Source organism: Zeugodacus cucurbitae, chromosome 2, assembly GCF_028554725.1.
Source record: "Zeugodacus cucurbitae isolate PBARC_wt_2022May chromosome 2, idZeuCucr1.2, whole genome shotgun sequence".
NCBI lineage: Eukaryota > Metazoa > Arthropoda > Insecta > Diptera > Tephritidae > Zeugodacus > Zeugodacus cucurbitae.
Genome location: NC_071667.1, coordinates 3,806,823 through 3,833,023, shown reverse-complemented (window position 1 = coordinate 3,833,023; position 26,201 = coordinate 3,806,823). Strand labels below are relative to the sequence as shown.

The following is a 26,201-nucleotide window of genomic DNA, read 5'->3' as shown; positions in this document are numbered from 1 at the left end:
CATACAATAAGTCTACAATTGTTAAATAAATATAATGTATAAGTTGATTTTTATAAAAATTAAAATTTATAAACAAATAAAGTAGAAATCTTGTTTTATTTCAACGAGTTGAACAAAGATATTGTAAGAAAACAGAGAGGCCAGAGAGTTACAAGATTTACCAACTGAAAGGTAGTTTCGTAAGAAGTTTCTACTTGATATTACCTTAACAATAATTTATTCCAACTTTAACAATTTATCCCAAAAATCAATTGAATCAGCTGTTGATAGCTTTAGCAAAGTGCTGTTTAGGGCTCAAAAAAAATTAGCGTCATCTATTGTGGAGTCCTGCCTTTACTTACTTAACCGAAGACCACTACCAATGGCGAAAATATTGTCGAAATTTTTTAATATTACACCACGACCTTTACACCAACAACCTACAATGGACTGCCGAGGTGTAAACACTTCAACATAACTGATGGCACGTACAGCAACGCGGCAACAACAAACAACAACGTTCATGCTACAATGGTATATAGAAGAACAGGGTGTGTTTGCATACTTTATACCTGTGTGTGTGAATACGGACATGAACTTGTTGGTGTTGGTGCCTTTATAGAGGCTAACAAGCGAACATTTGACGGGTCAACAGCAGCAGGATAACAGCTAGAGTATTCACCACAACAAATACACTCGAGCAGGACATGCGCATACGCCGACCTATTGGACGACTGCTTGGTATATGTTTGTATCACTCAAATGCCAAGTTCGCTGCCTGGTAGGCGATTAGTTGCTTGACTTTTCGTTGTGTTTCGCATTTAGTTTCAATGTGTCGAACACACATTTCGTATACAAAACGAAAAACTATAATAATGAACGAAAGGCACAAGCAGCACGAAGGTGAAAACGACGTTGAAATCGCAGCCCAAAAAAAAAAACACAATAGAATAATAAAACAGAAAGCAAATGAAACGAGCCGTCATAGTGAAAAATCGAAACACACACATGCATTTTGAGAGCGGAGAGCAATGAGAAAAGGCGAAGAACTCGTAGCAGTCGTGAAAAAACCGGTTAATAAATAAGACTCGCATTTAAGAAAAATAAAATTTTGTGTTTACAACAGAGAATTTAACAAATAAAATTAAAAAATAAATTATAAACGTTTGCGCAAAGATGCCAGTAAAAGTGTGCAATGCATAAGATTGTGGTACAGTGTGATCCTGTGGAAAAAATGTGTACATTAAAAATCAACACCCGGACCAAAAGCGTATTTTTTTTTGTAGTTTTCTTTTATGTACCTATTTATGTGTGTACATAAATTGTGAAATGCTACATGGCTGGAGCTAACTTGTACAAAGAACAACGCACAAAAATATAAAATGTGCATGAACAAGCTTCGAAAATTAGAAATTAATAAAAACTAGCGTTTTCATAAGTCAACTAAGTTACAGTAAAAATGTAACAAAGTGGAATTGCGCAAATTGCCATTGAAGGGCAATTGTGTATCCAAACAGGAATTCAAAGGAACAGCAACGACATTCGACACTCTTACACACAGAGAGCTGTAATTACGAACGGGAATACTTGGCAGCTGCACCTCAAAGTGCCTACACACATAAAACAAGCGTACGAACATACACATGCATATACATTTAAATATATATTTATATATGTATGTATATGTGGCATAAGCGAAGGCGCACAACACTACACAACGGCTTGGTGGCCCTACTATCCCGGATGCCAAACTACAAACATACATAGATACACAAAAATTAAACCGTATGTGTAAGTCAGCGAATGCGTATGTATGTCTGTATGTATGCATTTACAGAAAATGTCTTGTAAGTATATCGCGCCAGGGATACAGAAAGAAGGCGCTATTTGCGCGCGCGTGAGTTTGAGGGAAACATTTAGGGAGCGGCAGTTCAAACAGTACTGCTGCCAAATTCAGTAACAGGATATTATTTGTGTGCAGTCAAACTAAAACTGACAAACGGAATAGATATTATGAAAATATAAAATTGTTGTTGTGATGAAACGAAATGGTAAATGCATTTGAAAAGTGACAGAGTGACATTTTAAAAATCAAATAAATTGAACTGCAGCAGAGTGAATGAGTATTTATGTTCCCTAGTGCGTAGTGCATAGTATGCCATGGCGTTGTATGCAGAAAGGCGCTACTTCTCCTGTAGTCTAAACAGACAAAACGCCATCACAATGGGTGTCGAACCCGGCCGCAATCGCTGGAGCTGCTGGGTCTTACTTCTTTCTTTCATTTCCTGCTGCAGCTGAGCAAAACAACCCCAACCAACATGGTCGTAAACAAAATTTATACAACAATAATAAGTTAAAACAACAAAAAACGCAAAGTAATAAGGCAAACAGTAACGGAAAGTATGTATATTGGGTGCAATGAGTGCGAGAGCATGTGTGAGAGAGAGAGGAAGAGAGAGCGCAGGCATGAGTGTTGCCACAGAAAGGCCACTTATAAATAAAATAAGTACAAATATTTAATATTAAAATGAAAGAAAATATATTATATAAAAATGTATTATTAAAGTAAAAACTGTACTGTACCCATTAGACAAAGATCGGCTTCAAGAGAAATATAGAGATTTTAAGTTAAGTATCATGACAGTCTTATAAAAAGTTACTGATTTGTTCAATTCTCTACTGATTGATAATTTTGTAAGTTTTTCCAACATTTATGTTCAATATTTCAGATAATTTCTGTTGCCCACAAGTTAATATTTTTTTATTATTAACACTATTAATTTTTGTTAATTAATTAATTAGCAAATTATCTTATTAATCATTTCGACTTGAATGCTATTCAAATTGCTTATCACCTTGGCAACTCTATATAACTGCGCTCTCATACGCCATTTCTACTGACAGGTGGCATACGTGCTCTCCCGTAATTACAATGCTACCATACAAGAGTAGGTTTTCTTAAGGGTGTCGACGTATCGTAGAAGAACGACAGTGTAGATAAAATAAAATTTGATAGAAAGTATCTTCGAATTTACTACCCTCGCAGAAATTAAAATGTGAATTATATGAAAACAAAACAAGTAGTAAGAAAATAAGAAAACTAAACTACAACAGAGAGAGAGAGCAATGCGCACCGAGTAGGGATTTTTGAGTGGCGGCATAATTGGTGTGGGTTGTAAGGAAGCAGGTTATTGAAAGAGCTAAAGTTAAACGTCAACTGTTTGCTGTTTATTACCTGCCTGCTGATTGCTGCTTGCAGCGCTGCCACGGCTGTGGTCTTTTTACGCGCAATACGCGCAGCTCTTGAGGGGTAGACGAGTCATTCATCCCCCATTTGACGTTTGTTTGTTTTTTATTTTTGCTATAATTCTTTATGTATTTTTTTTCGTGCGCTCTTGCAGTTTAGTATTATACACATTTCTGAAATGGCAAGCAATCGTAGTGGGGGCAGTGTACCAGCAAATGAATGAAGTATGAGGGGTGGTCACCACTGCCGCCAAAACAAACCAAAAGTGTGTTAGAGAAGCGCCGAGGATAGAACCGCGCGAATGTAAGAAAGGAAAAGGAAAGACGAAAAAAACAATAAGAAAAGCAAACACACACCCACATATGTACATACGTGTCGAAAGAACAAACTGAACTAATAAATCAGCAATGGGTCGATGGTTTCGGTTGGGTGGAGGTCAAACATAAATCGCAAAAGTACAACTGAACGGAAAATTACGCACACACACACCTTTCTCCATACATACATACATACAAACACTTGTACAGCTATCGCGGTTGTGCTGTTAGTTAGCACATCGTATTAGTTGAGTGCAGGAAGGTAAAGGCATACATACATACATACATATGTATATACATAACTGAAGTTGTTTATTTTTGTAGTGTGAAGCTAAAAGCGAAAAATATTTTTGTATAATTTGTAAATTTTTTTTATTAGAAAAAAACACAAGTGTTATATGCAAGAAGTTAATATATTTATCTCGTTTGTATATGTATATTTTTTGTATACAAGTAACACCTAACCTCATTTTTTTAATCGAGAAATTAGTATTATACACCAATGTCACTGCAGCAAAGCCTCCTTAAGAAAACTATTTATGAATGAACCCTTGGCCTCCAAAAGTTGTTTAGGGTAATATTTCAGTGTTTCCTTTTAGTAGGTTCCCATTATGCTCCCTTATTTCTCTGAAAGAACAAGAAAACAATATTAATGTTTCTATATTTTAGTCATTGATTAAAATAATTTGATAGTTCCTGCTTTAAATAAATTGTTAATAAAATTATATTAATTTTGAATTTCTCTCGCCTGTCGAGTGATTTCAATCGTACGATCTGCAATGGAAAGGCACTCAATGTATAATTTTAGTGGCCACATTTCCATTCACTTTCATTGTTGGTTCTGAAAGTACATATGGCAATAATGTTGAATATCTTTCTTCAGCAGTACTTGTAATGTTCAATTTCAATAAAACTGTATTCAAACATTGTATTAAGTTAAATAATACTAACGAATTACAGTTAGTTCTTTAGTTGCTTCCATAAAATCTATTATATTAAAAATATGTATGTGTGTTTGTAATTATTCGCACATCTATGTACGTATGTATGTATGTATGTGTTACTAAAAATGTATGCACTTCATTTACCAGCTTTTGCGCCAAAGCGTATGCTACATTTCGTGTATACAAATATCATATATCGCAGCAAATCTCTCCCTCTCTCTCTCTTGATCTGCAGTTATACAAGTGTACATACATATTTCAATGTCCCTATACTCCCACATTTTTACTGCAATTGAGAGAATTTTTTTTTTTGTATTTGCGCTCTCGCGCCTTTCGCCCAATTACTTTGTCAGTCTCCTCAGTAGGCACACACACACACATGCACATTGTACGCTTTAGACTTTTTGAACCCACTGTGGCTTTTACTGTTGCTCCAGCCAACACCAGCCGTTGTTGTTGTTGCACGTTGTAATATTTTTTTTTGTTTTTTGCTTTTATTTCACTTGATGCCGCCGGTCGAGGGCGGTGGTCGTTTCAGAACAAGAGGAAGCATCAATAATTGTACACAGCAAAGCAAAAGAGCTGCAACAGAATGCAAGCAAACGCCTAAAAAGCTCCAACCAACCAAAGTAGAAACAAGAACGCACTGGTGTTATTTGAGATACAGTTTTGTTTGTGACTTCAGTAAATTCGAAAAAAATCATTAAACGCAAATTTAAGAAACCGTTTAACGCTTTGTGAGCCCCGAAAAGCACACAGTGAGTGTTTTTGTTTTTGTTGTAATTTTTGTATTTTATTTATTTCAAGCTCAGTATATTTATATATGTATGTATGCAATTAAACGACACGCCTTTGCCATGGCCTCGTCTGGAGAGTCAAAAGAATCAACGAAGTGCTTTATGGGTGCTTTATACAAAGAACACTTTATTTAAAGTATTGTAACTAAAGTATAAAGAAACTGATTTAGCTTCGTTGAAACTATGGAAATTTTTCTTTTTAGCACAACAATTTCGTGGGCAAATAAGTACATTTGAGACCATTTTACGCGTACCCGAAAAGTATGCAACACCAAATAACTAATATGCGCAGCATTAAAAGTTGACTTAAACGCCCAAAAGTATGCCACAGCGCAAGTTTTAGCTTATAAAAATGTACAATGTATAACACAAAAATGTTTGAAAATCTTTAAAATTATATATGTATATAAATATCATACAACCGCGAAAAGTGTTCGATACATTTTAAATGTATTTTGAAAGTAATTTGTATGTGTGTGCTGGCACTTTCAATGTCATCAAAAAGGGCTGTTGTAGATATTCAGTAAACGAGAAGTATCACAGCCAGCTTTGATGAGCATTGCAATTAAACCGCATAAGAAACACAAAAGCAATAAAGCGCGCACAAATAAATAAACAGTTTCACAGCAAAAGTAAAGTGCAAAGTAATGAAATAGATGCCAAAAAAAATATTTGAAAATATAAGAGAATTGTGAGAACATGAAACGCGAAACGCGAAAAAACGCCAATCAACGCCTGGAAGTATGCTAAACAGGAGGATGCAAAAACAGGAGCACTCTGTGCATACATTTGCATATTTGCACACAACCGCAAGCAAGCGACTGTCCGGCCACTGCTTTGCATACCGCACACACACACACACATACACGCATACGCAGCCCCAACTCTTACTATTTTTTTTTTACTTTTTTTCTGCTTTTTTCCGTACTGTTGTTGTTGTTGTTTTTTGCGCACGGCATCCGGTATCAGATTCGCCATCGCTGTTGTTTTTATGCGTTGCATTCATTTCATTACTGCAACAGATTCAAACAAGTTGTTTGCAACACACACGCGCACATACAAACAACAACAACAAATGCATGTAGAATTGCAGCGCCACAAAATCAATACAGACACATTTGCGTGTGTATGCGTGCTCAAGCCCATCTGCGTATGCATATGAATGGACTGCGCGGGGCTCATACTTACATATACATATGTACATATAAACACACAAATACATATGTGAGTGTGAGTGCGTTTCTAAGGAAATAACTGAGTTTCATTCAGAAAGTATATTTGAGCCGATATGCAAATACACACCTGAGCTGCAAACGCGAATACATGTATACATACGAGTATGTATATGTGCAGTTGTTGCATGCCACTTTCTAGTTCTATGATAGATTTTTTTCCATTCAAATGCAACACAAGAAATATGAAAACAGTTATCATAGCATTACTTATTAAAAATACAATAAATCATAAAAAATATTTTTACCAAGAAAAATTTAACGCTAATAAAACCAAAACACTACAAATAAGAAGCTTAATCGAACAGCTCCTGTTGAAGTAGGCATTATCCTCACATAATTGCTGCAAAGGAAACTTGCTGCACTGTAACAGATTCTTGCGCAACTCTTCAAGATGTTGTGAAATGTTTTCCAAGTAATTCTATTCATATCACAGCCATTTTGATGAGTTTCGTTTGAATTATAGCGACAACAATAAAGCAAGCAAGCTAGTATGAGTACACGAGTTAAAATCGAATAATATTTGAAAAAAAAAAAACAAATAATAGCATTATTAAATCATAAAAATACATAAGAAGGAGAATACAAAAACTGTGAAAATAAAACTGTTAGTTTTGCCGAAAACAAACTGAAACTTAAAATTTTTATATAAATTAATAATTACACAGCGGATTCTATGAACCTAATATACGCGAACTAGTGTAGAAATAAAGTCAAAATATTTATAATACTAAAAAAGAAAAAGCTTTGTTCAAACAGTTAAATTAGTTTTAATGTCATGTGAACACTATTTGATGGCTAACAGTAAAAATAAGTGTCGCGGTTGTTGAGCTTTGTCGCCACGCCATTTCGTTAAAATGTTTGTGTTTATGTCGCCATTTGCCAATTCATATCACAGCCATTTTGACGAGTTTGGGTGAAGAAAATGCAGCTCAATTAAAATGAATAATGATCACATATACATACATATATTATTTATAAATAAATTCCAGTATTCATTTTTTTTCTTTTCAGCGCATATAACAGTAACAACAACAATATAAATATGTATATACAACTTTCTGTCAATTTCGCCATTTTCAGGGCCCTTAGCATTTTGAGCAACTTTCAAAGCGCAACAACAAACGAATTTCGCATGCAACAACAGCAAATGCAAGCCATTAAATTATGAAAAAAATGCAATAAAAAATGTTAGAACTGTAAAAAAATTTGAAGCAAATTTGCGACTAAGCAGAGAAAAGTGTACTTACTATATGTTTATAAAAAATAAAAAATAAAAAAATTAATTGTAAAAATGTTTTTTTTTCGATCAGTATGTATTCAGATTCTAATTATTTTTCTACCAGGTAATCTTCTATGACGGTTGGAGAGAAAACAATTTCGATATAACGTCAGCACTGAAGAGTTTGTAAGAGGCACTGATATTGAAAATAAACCCTGAATTTTCTCAAGCGATAAATTCTTATTAGTTGTCATGAACCAGTAACATTAGAGTGGAAAGTCGAGTTCTTTCATGAATCCTATGCTTGCAGCAGCAAGTTCGGCAGTGGAACCCTGTAATAAAAAAAAAAGTTAACTTCGGCTGTACCGAAACTAATATACCCTTCACAGGTGCATTTCTTTTCAGAAAGATCTAAAGACGTAAGAAAAAGTAAGTAAAAAAAAAAGAAAACATTTTACTAATACTTTTTAGCCGGGTTGTTTGCTAGAAACATTAAGGTTATATAGTTAACCGATCTGAACAATTTCTTCGGAGATCATATTATTACCTTAAGCAGTAATCCATGTCAAATTTCGTGAAGATATCACGTCAAATGCGAAAATTTTCCATACAAGCCATTGATTCCGATCGGTTCGGTTTGTATGGCAGCTATATGCTATAGTGAACCGATCTGAACAATTTTTTCGGAGATTAAATTATTTCTGTGAGCAATAACCCACACCAAATTTCGTGAAGATACCACGTCAAATGCGAAAATTTTCCATACAAGCCATTGATTCCGATCGGTTCGGTTTGTATGGCAGCTATATGCTATAGTGAACCGATCTGAACAATTTTTTCGGAGATTAAATTATTTCTATGAGCAATAACGCACACCAAATTTCGTGAAGATATGTAGTAAAATGCGGAAGTTTTCCATACAAGCCCTTGATTCCGATCGTTCAGTTTGTATGGCAGCTATATGCTATAGTGAACCGATCTGAACAATTTTTTTGGAGATTAAATTATTTCTGTGAGCAATAACCCACACCAAATTTCGTGAAGATATGTAAATAGTAAAATGCGGAAGTTTTCCATACAAGCCCTTGATTCCAAACGTTCAGTTTGTATGGCAGCTATGGCAGCTATATGATATAGTGGTCCGATATCGGCAGTTTCGGCAAATGAGCAGCTTCTTGAAGAGAAAATAACATCTGCCAAATTTCAAAACGATACCTTAAAAACTGAAGGACTAGTTCGTATAGATACAGACAGACAGACAGACGGACGGACGGACAGACAGACGAACGGACGGACAGACGGACAGACAGACGGACATGGCAAAATCAACTCAGTTCAACATACTGATCATTTATATATATACTTTATAGGGCCTCCGACGCTTCCTTCTGGGTGTTACAAACTTCGTGACAAACTTAATATACCCTGTTCAGGATATAAAAATACTAACTCAAGAAACCAGCATGTTAAAGGAACATATGTCGAAACTGCTATATTTCTGGATCCAACACCATATTATCTCGACATATTTATAGTATGAAGTTATTTTTTTTATGGCCAGGCTTTTTATGTGGTCTTCAAAGCACAGAAAGCAATTCTAGCGGTAAAGTTCATGCACCGACACTACAATAGTTATATATCCAACTGATATTGAATTTAATTATGAGTATAAATATTGCTTAACGCTCTTATTTCAAATTTATTGTTCCACCATCTTATGCCAGTAGCCTTCCCGCCCTTTGCTAACCCACGCAAAGTCCTTGATTAAAATAAACTGCATTTTCTTTTAAGTTTTTGTGTGTTTTTTTTTCTTTGCTCATTTTTATTTACACATTTTTTTTTTAGTTTTTTTTTATTATTTTATTTTAATCGCACGCATATTTAAGTTTTCTTATATTTTATTTATTTAAGTATATCATTCATTTATTTATTTGCTCGTACGTTCAGTGTTCCGGGGAAATAGCTTGGTAAGAGTACAAAAAATAGGGAGAAAACTTAACAAAAACGCATATTTTTTACTTTCATACTTTTCTTTTTCAATTTGCAATTGTTTTTTATTTTTTTTTTTTTTTTTGTTTCCTTTAAACATACAACTTCATAAGGGACCAGAACATATTACTCATTGCATTCCTCTATCATCAATTTTTTTTACTACATTATAATTAATAGAAAACGAAGCGTAAAACAAAACAAAAAGACAAGGAGTACAAATGAAAAATGTGAACTTCCAAAAAAAGAAAGAAAAGCTGAGTATGCGCTAAAATTCAACTGAGCAAAATAAATGCATACAATAAACGCGAATTTAATGACATAACGTGAGTACAACACGGATATTTGACTAGTCAGTCAGTTATACTTTTAGTTATGTTTTCGCTTTTGTTTACGTTCTGAATTATTTAAAAAAGTCTCATCTAAGTTTTATTAAGCACTTGCTTCACGTTGATTACTTTATTGAAATATGCGCAATAATAGAAATTCACGACATGAAAATGCTTAACGAGGGGCTTAGAAAATAAAGTGAGGGCTTCTATAGGACTTGTCTTCACTACGCGTAAAAACATGCCAGAAGCGTATGCAATGCCTTGCAGTCGACCTCAGCTAGGCACAAAGCAGCTAATATTATTTGAAGAGTTTATTTTAAATGTTGCATATTCAGTTGTGGCTTAAATGAAAACAACAAAATATTTACCTGCTTTAACTTACTCGTAACAGAATTATTTTTAAATACATAGTCAAGTTGACTTCGAGTCCGTTAAGGCAGCGTTTATATTATTACTACGAATGCGCACCGTTTAAAGCAAATCATCTTTATGTTTTTCATTATAAAATACTTCCTTTCGAACACTACAAAAACTATACGCGCTCAAACGTTTGCACCGCGTTCAAATGGTGTTTTTCTTTATATTGAAATGGAATGATTCACAAAGTATTTCAGTAGAAAAAACGCAATATTGTTCTTTGAACATTTACCCATTTCCTTTTCAATTTAATGTGAAAATGCAGCAATCAAAAAGTGGACCAAAGACGATTATGACGATTTCAACAGATGCCTAAACAAAAATTCTACATATACAATCGTTTACATGGAACCGGATTCTAAAAAAATCAAAAGGCAAACGATAAGTCTCGTGGCGAGTTGAAAACAAGCATCATACGTGCATTAGTTTATATATATAGTATGTATATATATAAATATATGAGAAAAAAGATGTATGAACGTGTAATGGATCTGCGGATCTGAATTGTGTTAGATGCAAATAATTCGCTGGTACTCGACCCACAAACTCGGCGTTTGAAGCGATTTCGGATAACTCTCAACTTTTCAACATTTCTAATCGCGTAATGGTTTTTGCATTTCATTTGTTTTATTTTTATACGTTCAAATTATAGAAATTTCTTTGTTTGGTGTTTAATTTTAATGTTTTCTTCTTTTCGCTTTTTTTTAACGTCCGCTTATGCAATGCAACAACATCAATGTCAGCAACAACAACAATATTAAGAACATATGCATTTTACTTTTCAACACTATTGGCGCCAATAGTTTTCAATTGTTAATTACAGCAAAATTGTCACAAATATTTGCTGGCTAAGTATTGTGAACAATTATTCTCGTTCTATTTAATATTTCTCCAATATTTCAGTTTCAAGTAGGCAAGGAAGGGCATTTAATTCAATTACATAAAATATTCTAATTTGCATTAAAGCCAAATTAAGTTTTTTGACACCTCGCTAAGACTCAAGTTTTCAACAAATTTCACAAAACTGCTTGTAACTTGTAGACACACACACACACATATTTTACCCATTGACACATCTCTAATATTATTATTATTCTCATTTATTTATTTGTATATCTTTTATTCTTGTGGTTATATTGTTATTATTGTTGGCTGATGTTGCTGTGCGGCACTTACAACATAAATAATTCGCGTCTATATTCTTGATATACTTTTGTATAGTATTTAATATGATTGCTCATAATCGGCATAATTTCTTCTTCATCTAACTCCCTCCCTCCCGTTTTCCATTTTCTTTCAGTGCTTCTTCCTTTTATCCACCGCATGACTTCGCTGTTTTTATGATAAATATTATGTATTTTAGTTGGTGTTGTTGTTATTTTCTGTAAACTTTTTTTACTGCGCTGGATGCTGTTGCATCAGTATTTGAAACGGCTGTGTTTGTTGTGGATGCTGTGGCGTCGTCGAATAGTAGTGATTCGGCATGATCTGTGAATGTAATACGGGATATACGACAGGGTACATGGGCTGTGTTTGTGGCGCGAATGTCGGCTGTGGGCCACCGCCAGCAGGGGAAGGCTGTGGTGGTGGATGGAACGCCTGATGTGGCTGTCCGGGGGACGGTGTGGTTGATGGTGGTGTTTGCGTAATGAACTGCAACTGCTGTGGTGGCGGCTCATACATGCGCACCTGCGATACGAGAATTTCGAAATTATTAATAAACTTCTTGCATTCTGCTTAAATATAAAATATTGGAAATACAAAATTGCTTAAATACTTACATTAACATATGGCTGCGATTGGAAATGTGGCGCATGTGGTGGTTGTTGGTAATGTATAAACTGTTGTATGGGTGCGGCTGCGAGCAAAGGCTGTCCGGTAGCTGTTGTGGCTGAAACGTGTGTTTGCGACGCCGCCATTGGACCTGTTTTGATGAAATCGATAAATAGATTATAACAAATATTATATTAAATACGCAATACAAGCAATGCTTGTAAAAAAGTTAATTTGGTTGCACTCACCATAGTTGCCCCTACGCATGCGTGGTTGTTGACCTGTCTGTGGGTGCGTTGGCGCTTGGAATGCTGGCTGCTGTTGCATCACATACATGGGCGTTTGGCTACCAGCCTGCACATGCGTTGCAGTCGTGTAGATGTTTTGCATCGGCACTGGTGTTTGCGGGGTGTGCGGACGTGATGGATTCGGGGTGCTGGGGCTTCGTGGTGTGAACGGTTTGGCCGATGGATTTAATACGTGTGTCTTTTTTACGGTCGTGGTTCCGGGCGCAGTAACACTGCTGCTCGCTGTGGACGATACAGCCGGCCCAGGAGGCGTAGTAACTTTTTCGGTTGAACTGTTTGGTGACGTGTTGCTCACCGGTGTAACTGTTGTTACTGGCGACGTATCTATCTTATTCGCTTGTTGTGCCGAATGCTGTTGCTGATGCTGCTGTGGTGGTGTGTCTGCCACCGGCGGTGAATTCTGTTGTATTTGTGACTGTTGTGCCGGTTGCTGCTGTGGCTGCGACACATGATACATGCCCTGTTGTGGAGCTTGGTGCTGTGGTGGCTCCTGCGGCAGAGGCGTAGCTGGTTGAGCCGGAGGCTGTTGCTGATGGTGATGCTGCTGGATAGAGGGAGGTGGCTGTTGCTGCTGTTGTTGCGGCTGTTGTTGTTGCGGTTGATGCAAATGCCCTTTCTGCTGCTGCTGCACATGTGGGGGTGGTCCATGCTGTTGTTGCTGCACTTGTTGTGGCTGCTGCTGTTGCTGCGCCAAATGTGACGGCACGTAATGCTGCTGCTGCTGCGTTATATGTGCCTGTTGCGTTTGCTGTGGCGGCGACGTATGATGTTGACCGTGATGTTGCTGTTGTTGTTGTACATGTTGCATATTTATATGAGCTTGCGTTTGCTGTTGCTGTACAATTACTTGTTGTGGCTGTTGTGGCGGCGAAACCGATGGTTGTGGTTGGTGACCCGCTCCTTTACCCACATTCATATGTTGCTGTTGTTGTTGCTGCTGTAGTACTGATTGTGTTTGCTGTGACTGTTGAGGTGGCGACGTTGATGTACTATTCGCCAACTGGAAATCTTGCGCAAACTGTCTTAAGTCTTGCATTTGGTTGCGCATTTGTCGCTGCGGCTGTGGGGGCGGTTGATTAGGTGGTCCTGCCATGACTAATCCACCACTTTGAGACTGCGTGTGATTATGTGGACCACCGCCGGTTTGTAAGGGCGGTGAAGTACTATTGTTTACGCCCATGGGAGCACCTAACTGTTGTTGTCCGTGTGGAGGACCATGTGATTTTCCCATTGAAATCTGAAATCAATTTAAAAGCCGATTACAAATCACAAATTGAAAATGATTTTTTAATATAATTTACCTGATTCTGCGAGTCGTTGTAGTTCAACGGAGAATTTGTTTGAGAATTTTGATACTGACGCATATTACGATGCTGCATTGGTTTGCCCGAGTTCGGGTTAGAATCTCCATTTACCTTTGTCGGTCCTCCCATATGCTGTTGGTTCCTATACTGCGACGAGCTAAATGGACACAAATATTGAGCATTAAACATCAGCGAAATCAATGCAATTAGTGTATGTAAATAACGCACCCATGAATTATTTGAGGATAATTTTGTAATGATTGGTTTGGAATAGGCATCGGTTGATAATTGCCACTTTTGCCGCCACCAACACCCGACTGACTTCCGCTACTTCCTTGAGCCATGTTACCTCCGTTGCCACCAACCCCCGATTGAGTGTTCGAATTATTGGATATCGGTGCGTTACGCATGACTTGTTTACCCTGTGGCCCTGGTTTACGCTTCATCATGGAACCGCCGCCATACTTGTTGCCACCATCTGTACCGCTGACTATTCCAGCATTTGATGGCAAAGGTAACGACGATGGATTCTTTATGCCACCTCCGATGCCTCCGGATGACGATTGCATAGAGCCAGCTTGTTGTTGTGGCTGTTGCTGCGCCTGACCCATGTTTGATGCAACCGGTACATTTACCACGCGCTCGCCACCCATTATATCACTATTACCACCGCTATTAACACTACAACCACGATCCATATGACCACGTTGTGTGGGACCATTGCCACTGGTTTGTGATGATACGGTCGAAGAAGAAGAATTGGTAGACGCCATAGCAACAGGTGGTGGTGGACCGGTTATACTGCGTGTTGGTTTTGTTATATAACGTTCGGTAACCATTTCCCGATGATCGTAAGCACTTGCACCTGGACGTTTGCTACGTTCTCGATCATCACGTTCTCGATCGCGTTCTCTATCACGTTGTTCACGTTCACGATCGCGTTCCCGCTCACGATCACGCTCTCTTTCTTTTTCTCTCTCCCGCTCGCGTTCCCGCTCCCGATCCCGTTCACGTTCTAATTCACGTTCACGATCTCTTTCACGCTCACGTTCACGTTCGCGCTCCATGGCGCTACTTGGACGTTCCACTGCTGCGAATAGAGTCTCCTCATCTCCGTTCTCTAAATCAACGCGTTCTCTGTAAATAGGATTACTTTCGATTTCGGCAGCCAACTTTTCTGCCTTGGCTTCCGCTTCTTTAAACTCATCAGAATCAACTTTATCAAGTTGAACAGTATACGACGAAAGCGAATCATCAAAAGTCGATTGAACTCCAAAAACATGCTCATTTTGGCGGAACATATCATTTGGGTCCCAACCATTGGAGGCACCGTCTAGTTCTATGTCCACGTCTCCATTCATGCCAGACGCATCCCATGGTTCTAGTTCCTTCTCCTCGAATCGAATGCCTGCAAAAAAAAAGAGAACATTTTTACCAATTCATTAAACTATATTTTTGCAATAACCTACCATTAAATTTTTCTGAGATTGCTCCGTCTGTTGCGAAAGTCCTCGTAGTGGCATAACGAGAATCGAAGTCCCTTGCCGATATATTTACAACTGTATCGCAAGGAAAAATCATGTGATTAGGGACATGTTTTCCTTCATCTTCAATTTTGTTTGATTTAATGCATAAAGGTAGCTCCAGGGCTACATCAAAACTTGGCGAGAACGTGTGAAAAACACCCTCATAAATATTACCCGAACGCAAACGAACTTGGACGATACTGCCAACTAACGATGTGGCAGCGTGGATAAAATGAGTATTTTTATACACACCCTGCGCCTGCGTACGTCCTTTATTTGAATGCTGTTGATGTTGAGATTGGCGATTATCGCTGACATATCTTGAAGGTAAGAAAATATGTTATTTTATTTTAAAAACAGTTCCAATGAAATTGAGATCTATCACCAGTATGATGATATTGTTGTCTTAAATATATTGTATTCAATTATTAAACACACCTAACCTAAAATAAAAAAATACGTAATCAAAACAATATTGCGAATCATCGCGCATAACATGGTACAAATATCATCAAAGTCAACGCACTTTCTAATTCATCGACGTGACTTCTTTGCGGTCTATCGCCTTGCGTTGGAGCTGGTGTGAAGATGTACGTATTTAACACTAAGATATTAAGGTAAAAACATAAAAGAGAATGAATTTCGTAAACAAAAGAAGGAAATCAAGAAATTACTCATTTGGCTTCGGTTTTTATTCAAATTTGTTTATTACTAACAAAGCGTCCGCGATATTTAGTCAAAGCCATTGACCTTGCCTTTAGCCATGTAGTACCGAACGCGCATATATTAAAAATAATTGATAACATGAATATGATCTCTTACATCAAGCAGCAATCGTCAATATGGCTATACAAAAACAGAAAGCTGTTTGGCTTAGATAATGTACTTAGATCATTACGATAAAATTTTTACTAATAATATTCTCATATCAAAGTTTCTAAATGCTTTATATTTTGAGGATACAGAAAGGCCATATAATAACCATTTTAATCAATTAAAAGCACATGTCTAGCTATCATACTATTATATAAGACCCAGTTAAGATGATATTATATCCTTCATATATTTTATTCCTTTATTAAACAACTTACCGTCCTACGCCTCCAGGGCGATTTTTGCGTTTATTGCTATTGTTATTCATACTGATGTTGTGCTTAATTCACAACGATAAATTACCAAGTGGCACTTTCGCTTGTGCCGCTTTTAGATGTACCGCGTTGTCGATTCTTGCTCCACTTCTATTTCTCCCTGCCCCAACGATAAGATGCACTACACGCACTTTGTAAACGGGAAAAAATAGGCTGCTTTTTGTTGAGCACGTTTTCGATCTTTTTACGTACGTATTTAACAACTTCAACAATAGTTGCTTTGTTTTGACAATTTAATGTTATACTTCAAACTTCAAAAAAGTTCCGTATACCAAAAACACAAAATGAAAGGAACGTTTCACACTTTGTCAGTTCTTTTTGTTATAATTTTTATGCAATTATCGCACTCGACACACACACACACGAAGTCGCTGTAATCGAAGTTGCTTTCAATCTATACTTTCTCGTGTTGTAAAAAATTATATTTTGGATTGTACACAATATACTTGAATTACTTTTTTCACAGTTAACACTTTTACTTCTTTATTAAGTTTGATTTTAAATTATGGTTGGCAAATTTATGCTGATGTTGCTTCCTCATGCGTTTCTGCTTTTTCATTGGACATTCCTTTTCAAACCACTTCGCTCATGCAGGTATTTTCCTTTCCTTTTAATATTGGTCGTTGATGCGTTTTTCTTGTCACTATTACGCTTCGATGCGACGTTTGGTCAAATTCATTTTCACTACACACTCTTCCTTCGCTAAGAGCACCGTTGCCACCTTCTCACACTGTCACAATTCTACTACTAGGAAGCAAATGCGAACATCACCTTCACTAATTTATATTTTTGTTACTCTTTCTACTTTCCTACCATCCAAGTTGACTTGCCACAAATGCAGACTGAATAGCTCAAAGATGATGCAGTATCTTTTATAGTCGATCCGATGCATGCAACTCAAGTGAAGCACAGGAGTTGTTTTTGTATTAATTCCTTGAAATTCGCTAAAAATGCACTAAACACAATAGTTTTCAGGTAAACTGCTCCTATCAATTATTACTGTTCCGAAATTTTTCGCTGTCACTGCTGCGCTTGCAGGGTTGTACAGCGATATGCAGGCAGTGCTACCAAGTTGAATGCCACTACCTGCTATTAATGACTGCCGCACTCAACAGTTCTTGACGGCGTTGAAAATATTATTTACTTAAAACTAAATTTGGGAAAATAAACAATTTTTACAATTACTAGTAAATAAGGTTATTTACTTAAAATAGTTGCTTCTTGATTGTCTTAATTATACGCATGCATGCACGCTAAAAATAACATTTTTTATTTGAAAACAAATAATATTTTTAACTATTGAATATAAATTAATTGTTGATAAGAGTTTATGTTGATAGAATAAGTAACTTTGAATGTTAATGTTTTTAAGATATGAAAATGCTTATCAAAGTTTCAAACAGTTGATTTCTAAACAAAGATAGACTTTATATTACGTTTCAAGGAATAATAAATCAGTTAGTATAAATTTGTCTATTGTTTGTATAAAGATATGCTCTAGCAAATAATTAAGTAAAAACAATTTTTGCTTTTGTGTACATTTATGTAAATACATACAGTATACTCTCGAAAAGTAAATTCTCAGAAAGTAAATAATCGCGGAAAAGTTAATCACCTTTAAGATTACACATGCACCTCGAAAAAGTAAATTTTTTAATTTACTTTTCAGAGAGTGTGATAAAAAATTCGAAACGAAGCAAGAAGCGTTTTTTACGATGTTGCAAAAACACTTACTCTCTTGTTTATCGCGTCTTTTTAGTAAATAAACTCTCCTACTTGATCCACTGGTTTAAAAATGAAAACGATGCAAATCAGGTGTCAGACTTTTTGAATTGTCGTACAAAAATGGTCAGAAAATATATTTCAAAAGAAAAAAAACAAAAGAATATCAAGATTTTTTCTCTTCATAGTAAATACATATGTATGTATGTAAATGTAAATATGTTTTTCATGTAAATCCATATGTTTTATTGAAGCAAATAAATTTAATGCATTTTTTAAGTTTAAAAATGCATTTAATATTAAAAAAAAACAGATAATTTATATATATATTTGGAAAAGTAAATTACCCAAAATACCAATCGATTTACTTTTCGAGAGTATACTGTATATAGTTTTAATCTTCTAATACATATGTATACATCTATACATATACCTAATTTCGAGTGTCTACTGTTTTTGAGTGGTCGTCTAAAGGATAAACCGAACAGACAATGAAAACAATTACGGGAATTTTTTATTTTTCAAATCTTTTGTGGACAGCAAAGAAAAATGTTGAACAAGTTTACTCCACACGTAGTAAAGGTTAAAAGGTTCCAAGAAAGCAATAATTTATGCAAGGTTACACTGTTTTTAGAGGTTAATGTTTAAGGTAATTTTGAGGAATAATTTTGTTTTTATTACATAAAAACTACTTCATATTTACAAACTCATTATTTAGATATTCAGAAGAGTTGATATTCGCAACTGCTAAGCGCAATGTTTAGAGAACTGAATAGAAACAGTAAATAACATAATATTATCATTTATTTTTTGCATTTTCTTTTCCAAATTTAATAATTTATCGTCAGAAATATATTTCACTTTATTGTGATGAATTTGTTAAATTATATAACTCTGAGTCTTTCTTGGCTAGGCTGATTTTGATCAAGAAATTCCCTCCATGTAAACTGCAATGGGCATGAATCACATCAATATAAAAAAATATATTTTATAATTACATACTAATATTCAAATATATGTATATAATCAAATAGTACTTCTAAAATCCTTCGTATGCCACCTGATACAATATATTCGTGCATGTGTTTGTATGTATGTTGAAAAGTGCGCCTGCGAGCAAACCAGTACTGCTTAATCTATTTACCCTAGTAATTGTATCTTATCTGGTTAAATCGTGTGTTAATAAACATAAACTACGCACGAGAAATTTCAGCTTTAAGCAAATTAAGCAAACAAAATACGTTTGTTAATAATATTTTCTTTTCAAAGTCTAAAAACAGCTGTGCTTCAAACCACCAACCGAACGAAGTCAGAAGAAGCAAAATTCAGCTGGATGTTCAGTATTTATTTCATAAAGCTTTGGTAAATGTGCGAAATCTTAAACCACAGACTTTATGATAATGACTATAATTAGTTTGTTTGGAGTACTTAAATAAGTAATAAAACATTCGACGTAATTGAAAAATTAACTGAAAGAATATCAAAAAAATTAAAATCTCCTTAAAAAGCTTCTAATATTATATACTCGTATGTACGAGAGATATGTATCACTCATGTATAAGCAAATTCGTGTTTTCTAAATATTAATAGAAACTATTTTCATGAATATAAATGAGTACACAAATTATTTCCTCTATACTCAACATTTTCTTCTTAAAATAGTTTTATCACAATTCGAACTTATTCATGAAGTTTGATAAGTTGTTTCGATCTAATGTATAAAGATCTAATATACAAAGAATAAAGATCGATTAATAAGGTTCTGCTAGGTTCAGATTGAGTGAAACAATTAGTTCCTCTTGACTAATCATTAACATATTCAGCCTTATTGTAAACTTCATGTGAATAAAGCGTTCCCATGAATTTTTATTTCCGCACGAAAGAAAATTTCGTATCATGAATTTCGTGTGAATGAAAACTTATATTCGATATTCTGTCACAAATATTTTTGTTTTGGTTTTTTGATGATTCGTATTGGGGCTAAATATGAAGATTCCGTTTATAAAGCCAATTACGCGACTGTTGTAAAGCATAAATTATCATTCCATATGGAAATGTTGATATGTTTCCACATCATCTTCTTCCAGGCAACTTCTGCAGCCGGTTCCAATTTTTAAAGGGACAATAACCCCTTCAACTAAGAAAAAAAATATTACTGAGAACAAAGAGCTCCCAAGATGTCGAGAACTCGTAAAATATCGAGATTTTCCTTGGTTCAGAAGGATCTTGATACTGACTAGCGCTTGTGCAGCTCAGCTGAAGCCCAACTGTCCAGTAATAAATCACAATAGGATAGGTAGTGCTCCTACTTGTATCATTCTCATGTCGATAAGACTGACATGTGTAGTCCTACAATTTCCTGAATTGTCATTAACCTGAAGGACGCTACACTTCGAAGATGTAGATCCGCTGCTATATTTAACGCAGCAACTTGCACTTTAAAAACACTAAAATAGTCTTGAAGACTTTTGAAGCGCACTCCACCGCACAAGGACCCTAACGAATAATAATTTCAATATGGTTTCATATTGCCAAAGGACTAGCATACCATAATTCATATAAACGACATTTCCATTGAAATTAACACATTTGTGTTTTTCGTATCATGTATTTCACATGGGGAAAATCTCACATCTTCGAAAATTTTCCCTTATTGTAAATGTAATTTTGTTCATGTGAAACAGCAAAATTTGTTCACAAAATAAATTGTTGGGAACCAGTATCAATATTAACAATTTAATTAATTTTAAAAACTTTTTTAATATGAACTAAGATCTACATATATTAAGTAGTTCTTTGGCTATATGAACCCAAAGTTAAATTAATATTCGGCGGGATTCTTTTGTGGTGGAGGCTTCATAACGCTTCACGACTATTATTGTTTTTTTTAAACGCAAGTGGCTGCTAAAAAATAGCACTGGATCTATTACTTCGAAGCGTAGCATCCTTCGGTGAAGTGACGTTCACTCTGGTAGTAAGAGACTGGTAAAAAATGTCTATCCTTACTTTCAGTCGATACCTGGTCACGGAGGAATCCTAGGTAATAACTTTAGGCTAATGAGCTTCTTAACTACATTAGAAAACGAATAAGTACGAGCACCACCAACGCCCTTGTGATCTACTGGACAGTTGGGCTTCAGCTGTCCTGGATAAAAGCTGGTCAGACACAAGATCCTTCGGACTCACGGAAAATCGTAAGATGTCTAGGGCACTCTTCGCCCTCAGTAATATTTCTTAGTTATAGGAGTCATTGACCCATTAAAAATGTTTTTCTTGCGAATTAGCGAATTTAGAAGTAAAAAAACATATGCAGATTTGTAGTAGTAAAGGACTATCCTTATAGTCTAAGTGTATTCCTCCTTTTGTGGGAAACAGCCATTAAAAATAACCTAAGGGATATTAACAAAACACAGTTCAAGTTTTTGGTGGAAAATCCTGATAAAGTAAGTAAAATAAAGAGCTTTTACATTGAAAATAAGGAGAAAGTGCATGCATTTTGGATTAGTAATATGATTCCCTGGATATCATGGGGCCACCATCAAAATCGATTGCAGAATAGAACGAGGTTGTTAAGCTATCCAATGTGAGTCCGTTCAAATTATTTTATTAAATAATTTTTTCTTTATTCTTTCAGTTGGATTTATGGTAGTGCAACACTTAAATATGTATATTTCTGTATAGGTTTTAAATATAATATTTCCAAATCCAAATTAAAATCAGGGTCTGGTCCAGTTACATATAACGATCCAAATGTTGCGAGAACGTAACTTAAAGTATATAGAGAATCGATAAGTTAAATTCGTACAGTAATTCTTAATTATAGCGTAAACTCTAATATATTTTTTATTTTTAATTTTTCAAAATTCTCACCTTTCTGTATCGCATTTACATACATATACCATACTCAATATTCCATTTAACTCGACTTAGGCTACTCTTCCATACTACCGCGCTGTATGTCACGCGAAAGCTGTGGACACATGATTATAAGTGTGGGTATTCTAATTTTATATCTCACTTTAAGCTTTGGTATAAAATCATTAAAAAAGTTCCCAAATAAATTTGAGTATACTAATTTAATTAGCTTTAAGAATTTAACATAATTTTTGCGAAAATATTTGTACTTTTCGAATTTGTTTATGCATAATAAATACATATGTATCTACAATGAACTTTTTATTGATTTTTTTGTTTTTTATTCGTTTTGATTTTGCGGCTATATAATTTAGTCACACACATTGTGGATAAAATGTTATAATGTTCCTAATTCCAATCAAGTTCACAGCAAGAATAATGACTGTTGAAGGAAGTTGGTCTGCCCTCTCCATAGCATCCATGGTTGTTTTTATGGTTGTATGTAGGCTTCACAACAGATCGGACCAAATACGAAAGCTTCTATGTCTGCTCAGATAATGGAATGGATGTCGATTTATCTAATTTATTTATTTAATTTAATTTAATCGATAATGAAATTTTTCTTGAAAATTATAACACATTTAACTGTATGTCAAACTCTTCTAAAACCGGAGGAGTTACATTTTATGCTAAGAAAAATTGGAAAATTGTAAAAACATCTGAAAAAATTGTTACATCTAAAATATGGTGGTTGACATGTGTATGTAATGATGGAGACAATATGATAATAGTAATCGTATTATATAGATCACCAACTAGTTCAAAATCAGAATTTTGCGAATTCTTTAAAGAAAATGTGGAAGAACTAACCGAAAAAAGTAAAACTGTAATAATACTAGGAGATTTCAACATAGACTGGAACAGTGATGAATTTTATAAAAATCAAATTCAAGGTATTTTAAATGATAATGGCCTAACGCAAAACATGCAAGAACATACTAGAATAACTAACCACTCACGAACAATTATTGATTATGTTATATCGAACAAATACTGCTTAATTGCTACAGTTGATCAGAATTTAAAAATATCGGATCATGAAACAATTAAAATAGAAATTCCAAGAAAAACAAGCAAATTGTCAAAAATTTCACAAAGAAGTAAAAAAATTTATTATTACAAGTATGATAAATCTATATTTAAAAAGAGCATAGAAAGAATAAACATTGAATATGAAGAATTGCGTTCCATCGAATACAATTTAAATAAATTAGAAATGACATTTAAAGAAATAATTGCAAGTAATACAAAAGGTAAAATAAATAAATATATTAACACCAAAAAATGGTTCAATAGAAATCTAAGTTTACTGAAAGCAGAAAAAATTAATGGGTACCAAACAGCAAAATTTAAAAATACACATTATAGTTGGGAAATATATACCAAAAGTAGAAATAAATATAAAAAAGAAATAAACAATGTAAAAAATAATTATATTAAGAGCAGTATACAAAATTGCCAAAGCCAAAAACAAATGTGGAAAACAATCAAAGAATTAGTATTACGTGAAGAAAGATTAGAAATAAATACGGTTATATTTCAGGGAGTCGAATGTAATGACAGTGAAAAGATAGCAAACAAATTTAATGAGTATTTCATAAACAGTATTGAAGAAATCAGTAGTACAATTGAAAAAGTAAAATATATAAACCGAATTAAGGATGTTAACAGCAGATTTAAATTTAGGGAAATAACAAATGGAGAACTTTGTAAAATATGTAAAAATATGAAAAATAAACCAGATTTCGATAAAATAAATAGAGACATGATGTTAGATAATTGGGAAAAAATTGGATATAATATCTTAAAAATAATCAATAAATCGTTAGTAGACGGTGTCTTTCCACAATCGCTAAAAGAATCCATGATAACTCCAATTCAAAAAGTACGCAACACAAAAAAAGTAGAAGAATTTAGACCAATTAACACATTATTATACATACAATTGAAAAACTGTTAGAAATCGTAGTGAAAGAACAATTAATTCAATATCTTGAAGATAATATGCTTCTTTCAAAGTTCCAATCGTGTTTCCGCAAGTATCACTCATGTGAAACAGCGATAAACTACATCATAGACGAATGGAAAACGAAGGGAACAAATAATAAAATTATAGCAGTTTTTCTGGATTTTAAAAGGGCATTTGAAACCATAGATAGGAATATACTTATAAACAAGATGTATACCTACGGGGTTCAAGGAATCGAACTAAACTGGTTTAAGTCGTATTTAGAAAATAGATATCAAAGAACTAAAGTAAATGGAAAAATATCAAATTGGGGTACTGTAGAGAAGGGAATACCACAGGGATCGATTTTAGGACCGATACTGTTCATATTATACATAAATGACATAGAATCGGTAATAAAAGCTTGTAAGATAACGCTATATGCTGATGATACCCTAATATATGCAGAAGGCGAAAATGAGGAGAAGTGCAAGAATAAGATACTCAATGATATTGATGAAGTTTGTAACTGGTTAAAGATGAATAAGCTTAAATTGAATGAGAGTAAAACGAAATTTATGGAAATAAATTTCAAAGGGACTTTTGCTTTAACAATAAACGATAAATGTATTGAGAGAACTAAAAACATTAAATATCTGGGTATTATTATAGATAATGAAATGAAATTCAATGATCACATAGAGTACATTTGTAAAAAAAATGGAAAAAAATTAGCATACTTTAGATGGATACGTAAAAGATATTATAACAGCAATAAATATATGCAATGTGATGATAAAGCCACATTTTGAATATTGTTCCACCATTACATATACATGTGCAAACCAAAAGCATATGGAAAGACTGCAAAAATTGCAAAATAAAGGAATGAGAACTATTTTAAAATAAATATACATCAATAAAACACATGTTAGAAACGTTAAAATGGCTTAGTATCAGAGAAAGATTTGAACTCAATATTCTTATAACTTTAAATAAAATAAAAAATGGAAGCGCACCTAAATATTTAAGTGAAAAAATTGAATATGTAGGGGAAACCCATAATTACAACCTAAGAAATAACAATGATTTTAAAATTGCATATAAGCAAAGTTCCTAAGTTCCAAAGCGCAAAAGTCGATGTTTTATACAGGTTTAAAAATGTTTAACAATTTACCATTGGAAATAAAAAATGAAACAAGAAGCGTAGCATTTAAGCAAATGTGCTAGAATTCGTTAGAAATAAGACAAATAATTTATTAAATTTGTAAATATGTATATGATGTAAAAAGTATTTTTTATACTAATAAAGTAAATAATAATAAAATAAAAAAAATTAAATTAAATTAACTTTAATGATTCCAAATGTAAAATGTATAATCAACAGCGTTAAAATTAATAACTAATTTAAATAAATATGTTTATCATTAAAATATTCCGACATCCTATGCTAGACCACACAGTAAAATCTATAAACATATTTAGTATTTGTATTTCGGTGATCTCTCTATCTTTTAACGATAAATTTAACAGCTCAGCTAATAAAGCCATTATTATTTTCGGATTTCATGTGAATTGTTGTATTTGTGCATGCGTAGTTAGCTACAAAAAACGCGCTCGTTCGGACACCTTACAGAGATGGCACAGACTGCCCTTTGTCGTACATACCTCACGGTGGACGCAAATAGGATGCTAATTGCTTTGACAAATTCTCTCGCGCCGCAAATTGATAAGTGAGTGCCACGTCGACTGCGGCTTGTTGCTCTGCTATTTGTCCATTTGATTTATGTCATTATTATTCATTATAATTTTGATCGAAACGGAAAATTACGGAGACAATTTGAGATCAAGAATTGAATCGACGCACACGGCGACAAGTGCGGGGAGCAGCACATGCTCTTCATACTCTCATCTTACTATCAACAAATATCAGCAAGTCACAGCGACAAAGAGTGATCTGCGAATTATAGTATTTTTTTTAGATGCAATTTCTCATAAAAGTTTGTAGATAAATTTTATTATCAGTATTTGATATTAGCATAATGTCCGTATTTAAAACATTTGGCTGAGTAAGACAACAC

General features: G+C 34.4%; 1 protein-coding gene across 1 annotated transcript; it reads right to left on the bottom strand.

Annotated features, from left to right (window-relative positions):
• Positions 1–10,181: 10,181 nt before the first annotated feature.
• Positions 10,182–17,577, bottom strand: Atx2_1 (ataxin-2 homolog). The gene is made up of 7 exons (XM_011198617.3): positions 16,479–17,577; positions 15,331–15,707; positions 14,090–15,269; positions 13,859–14,018; positions 12,498–13,794; positions 12,258–12,400; positions 10,182–12,165 (listed from the first exon to the last, which is right to left on the bottom strand). The coding sequence occupies exons 1-7, from the start codon at positions 16,526–16,528 to the stop codon at positions 11,872–11,874; spliced, it is 3,501 nt and encodes a 1,166-aa protein (XP_011196919.1). The 5' UTR covers positions 16,529–17,577; the 3' UTR covers positions 10,182–11,871.
• Positions 17,578–26,201: the final 8,624 nt, after the last annotated feature.

Bases quoted from the DNA above. Each gene is read 5' to 3' on its own strand.
- Atx2_1 (XM_011198617.3), bottom strand. From the start codon at position 16,528: ATGAATAACAATAGCAATAAACGCAAAAATCGCCCTGGAGGCGTAGGA. The intron at 15,708-16,478 runs GTAAGTTGTTTA...CTTACCTTCAAG, and splicing joins CGCCCTGGAGGCGTAGGACG to ATATGTCAGCGATAATCGCC. The intron at 13,795-13,858 runs GTAAATTATATT...AATTGATTTCAG, and splicing joins ACAACGACTCGCAGAATCAG to ATTTCAATGGGAAAATCACA.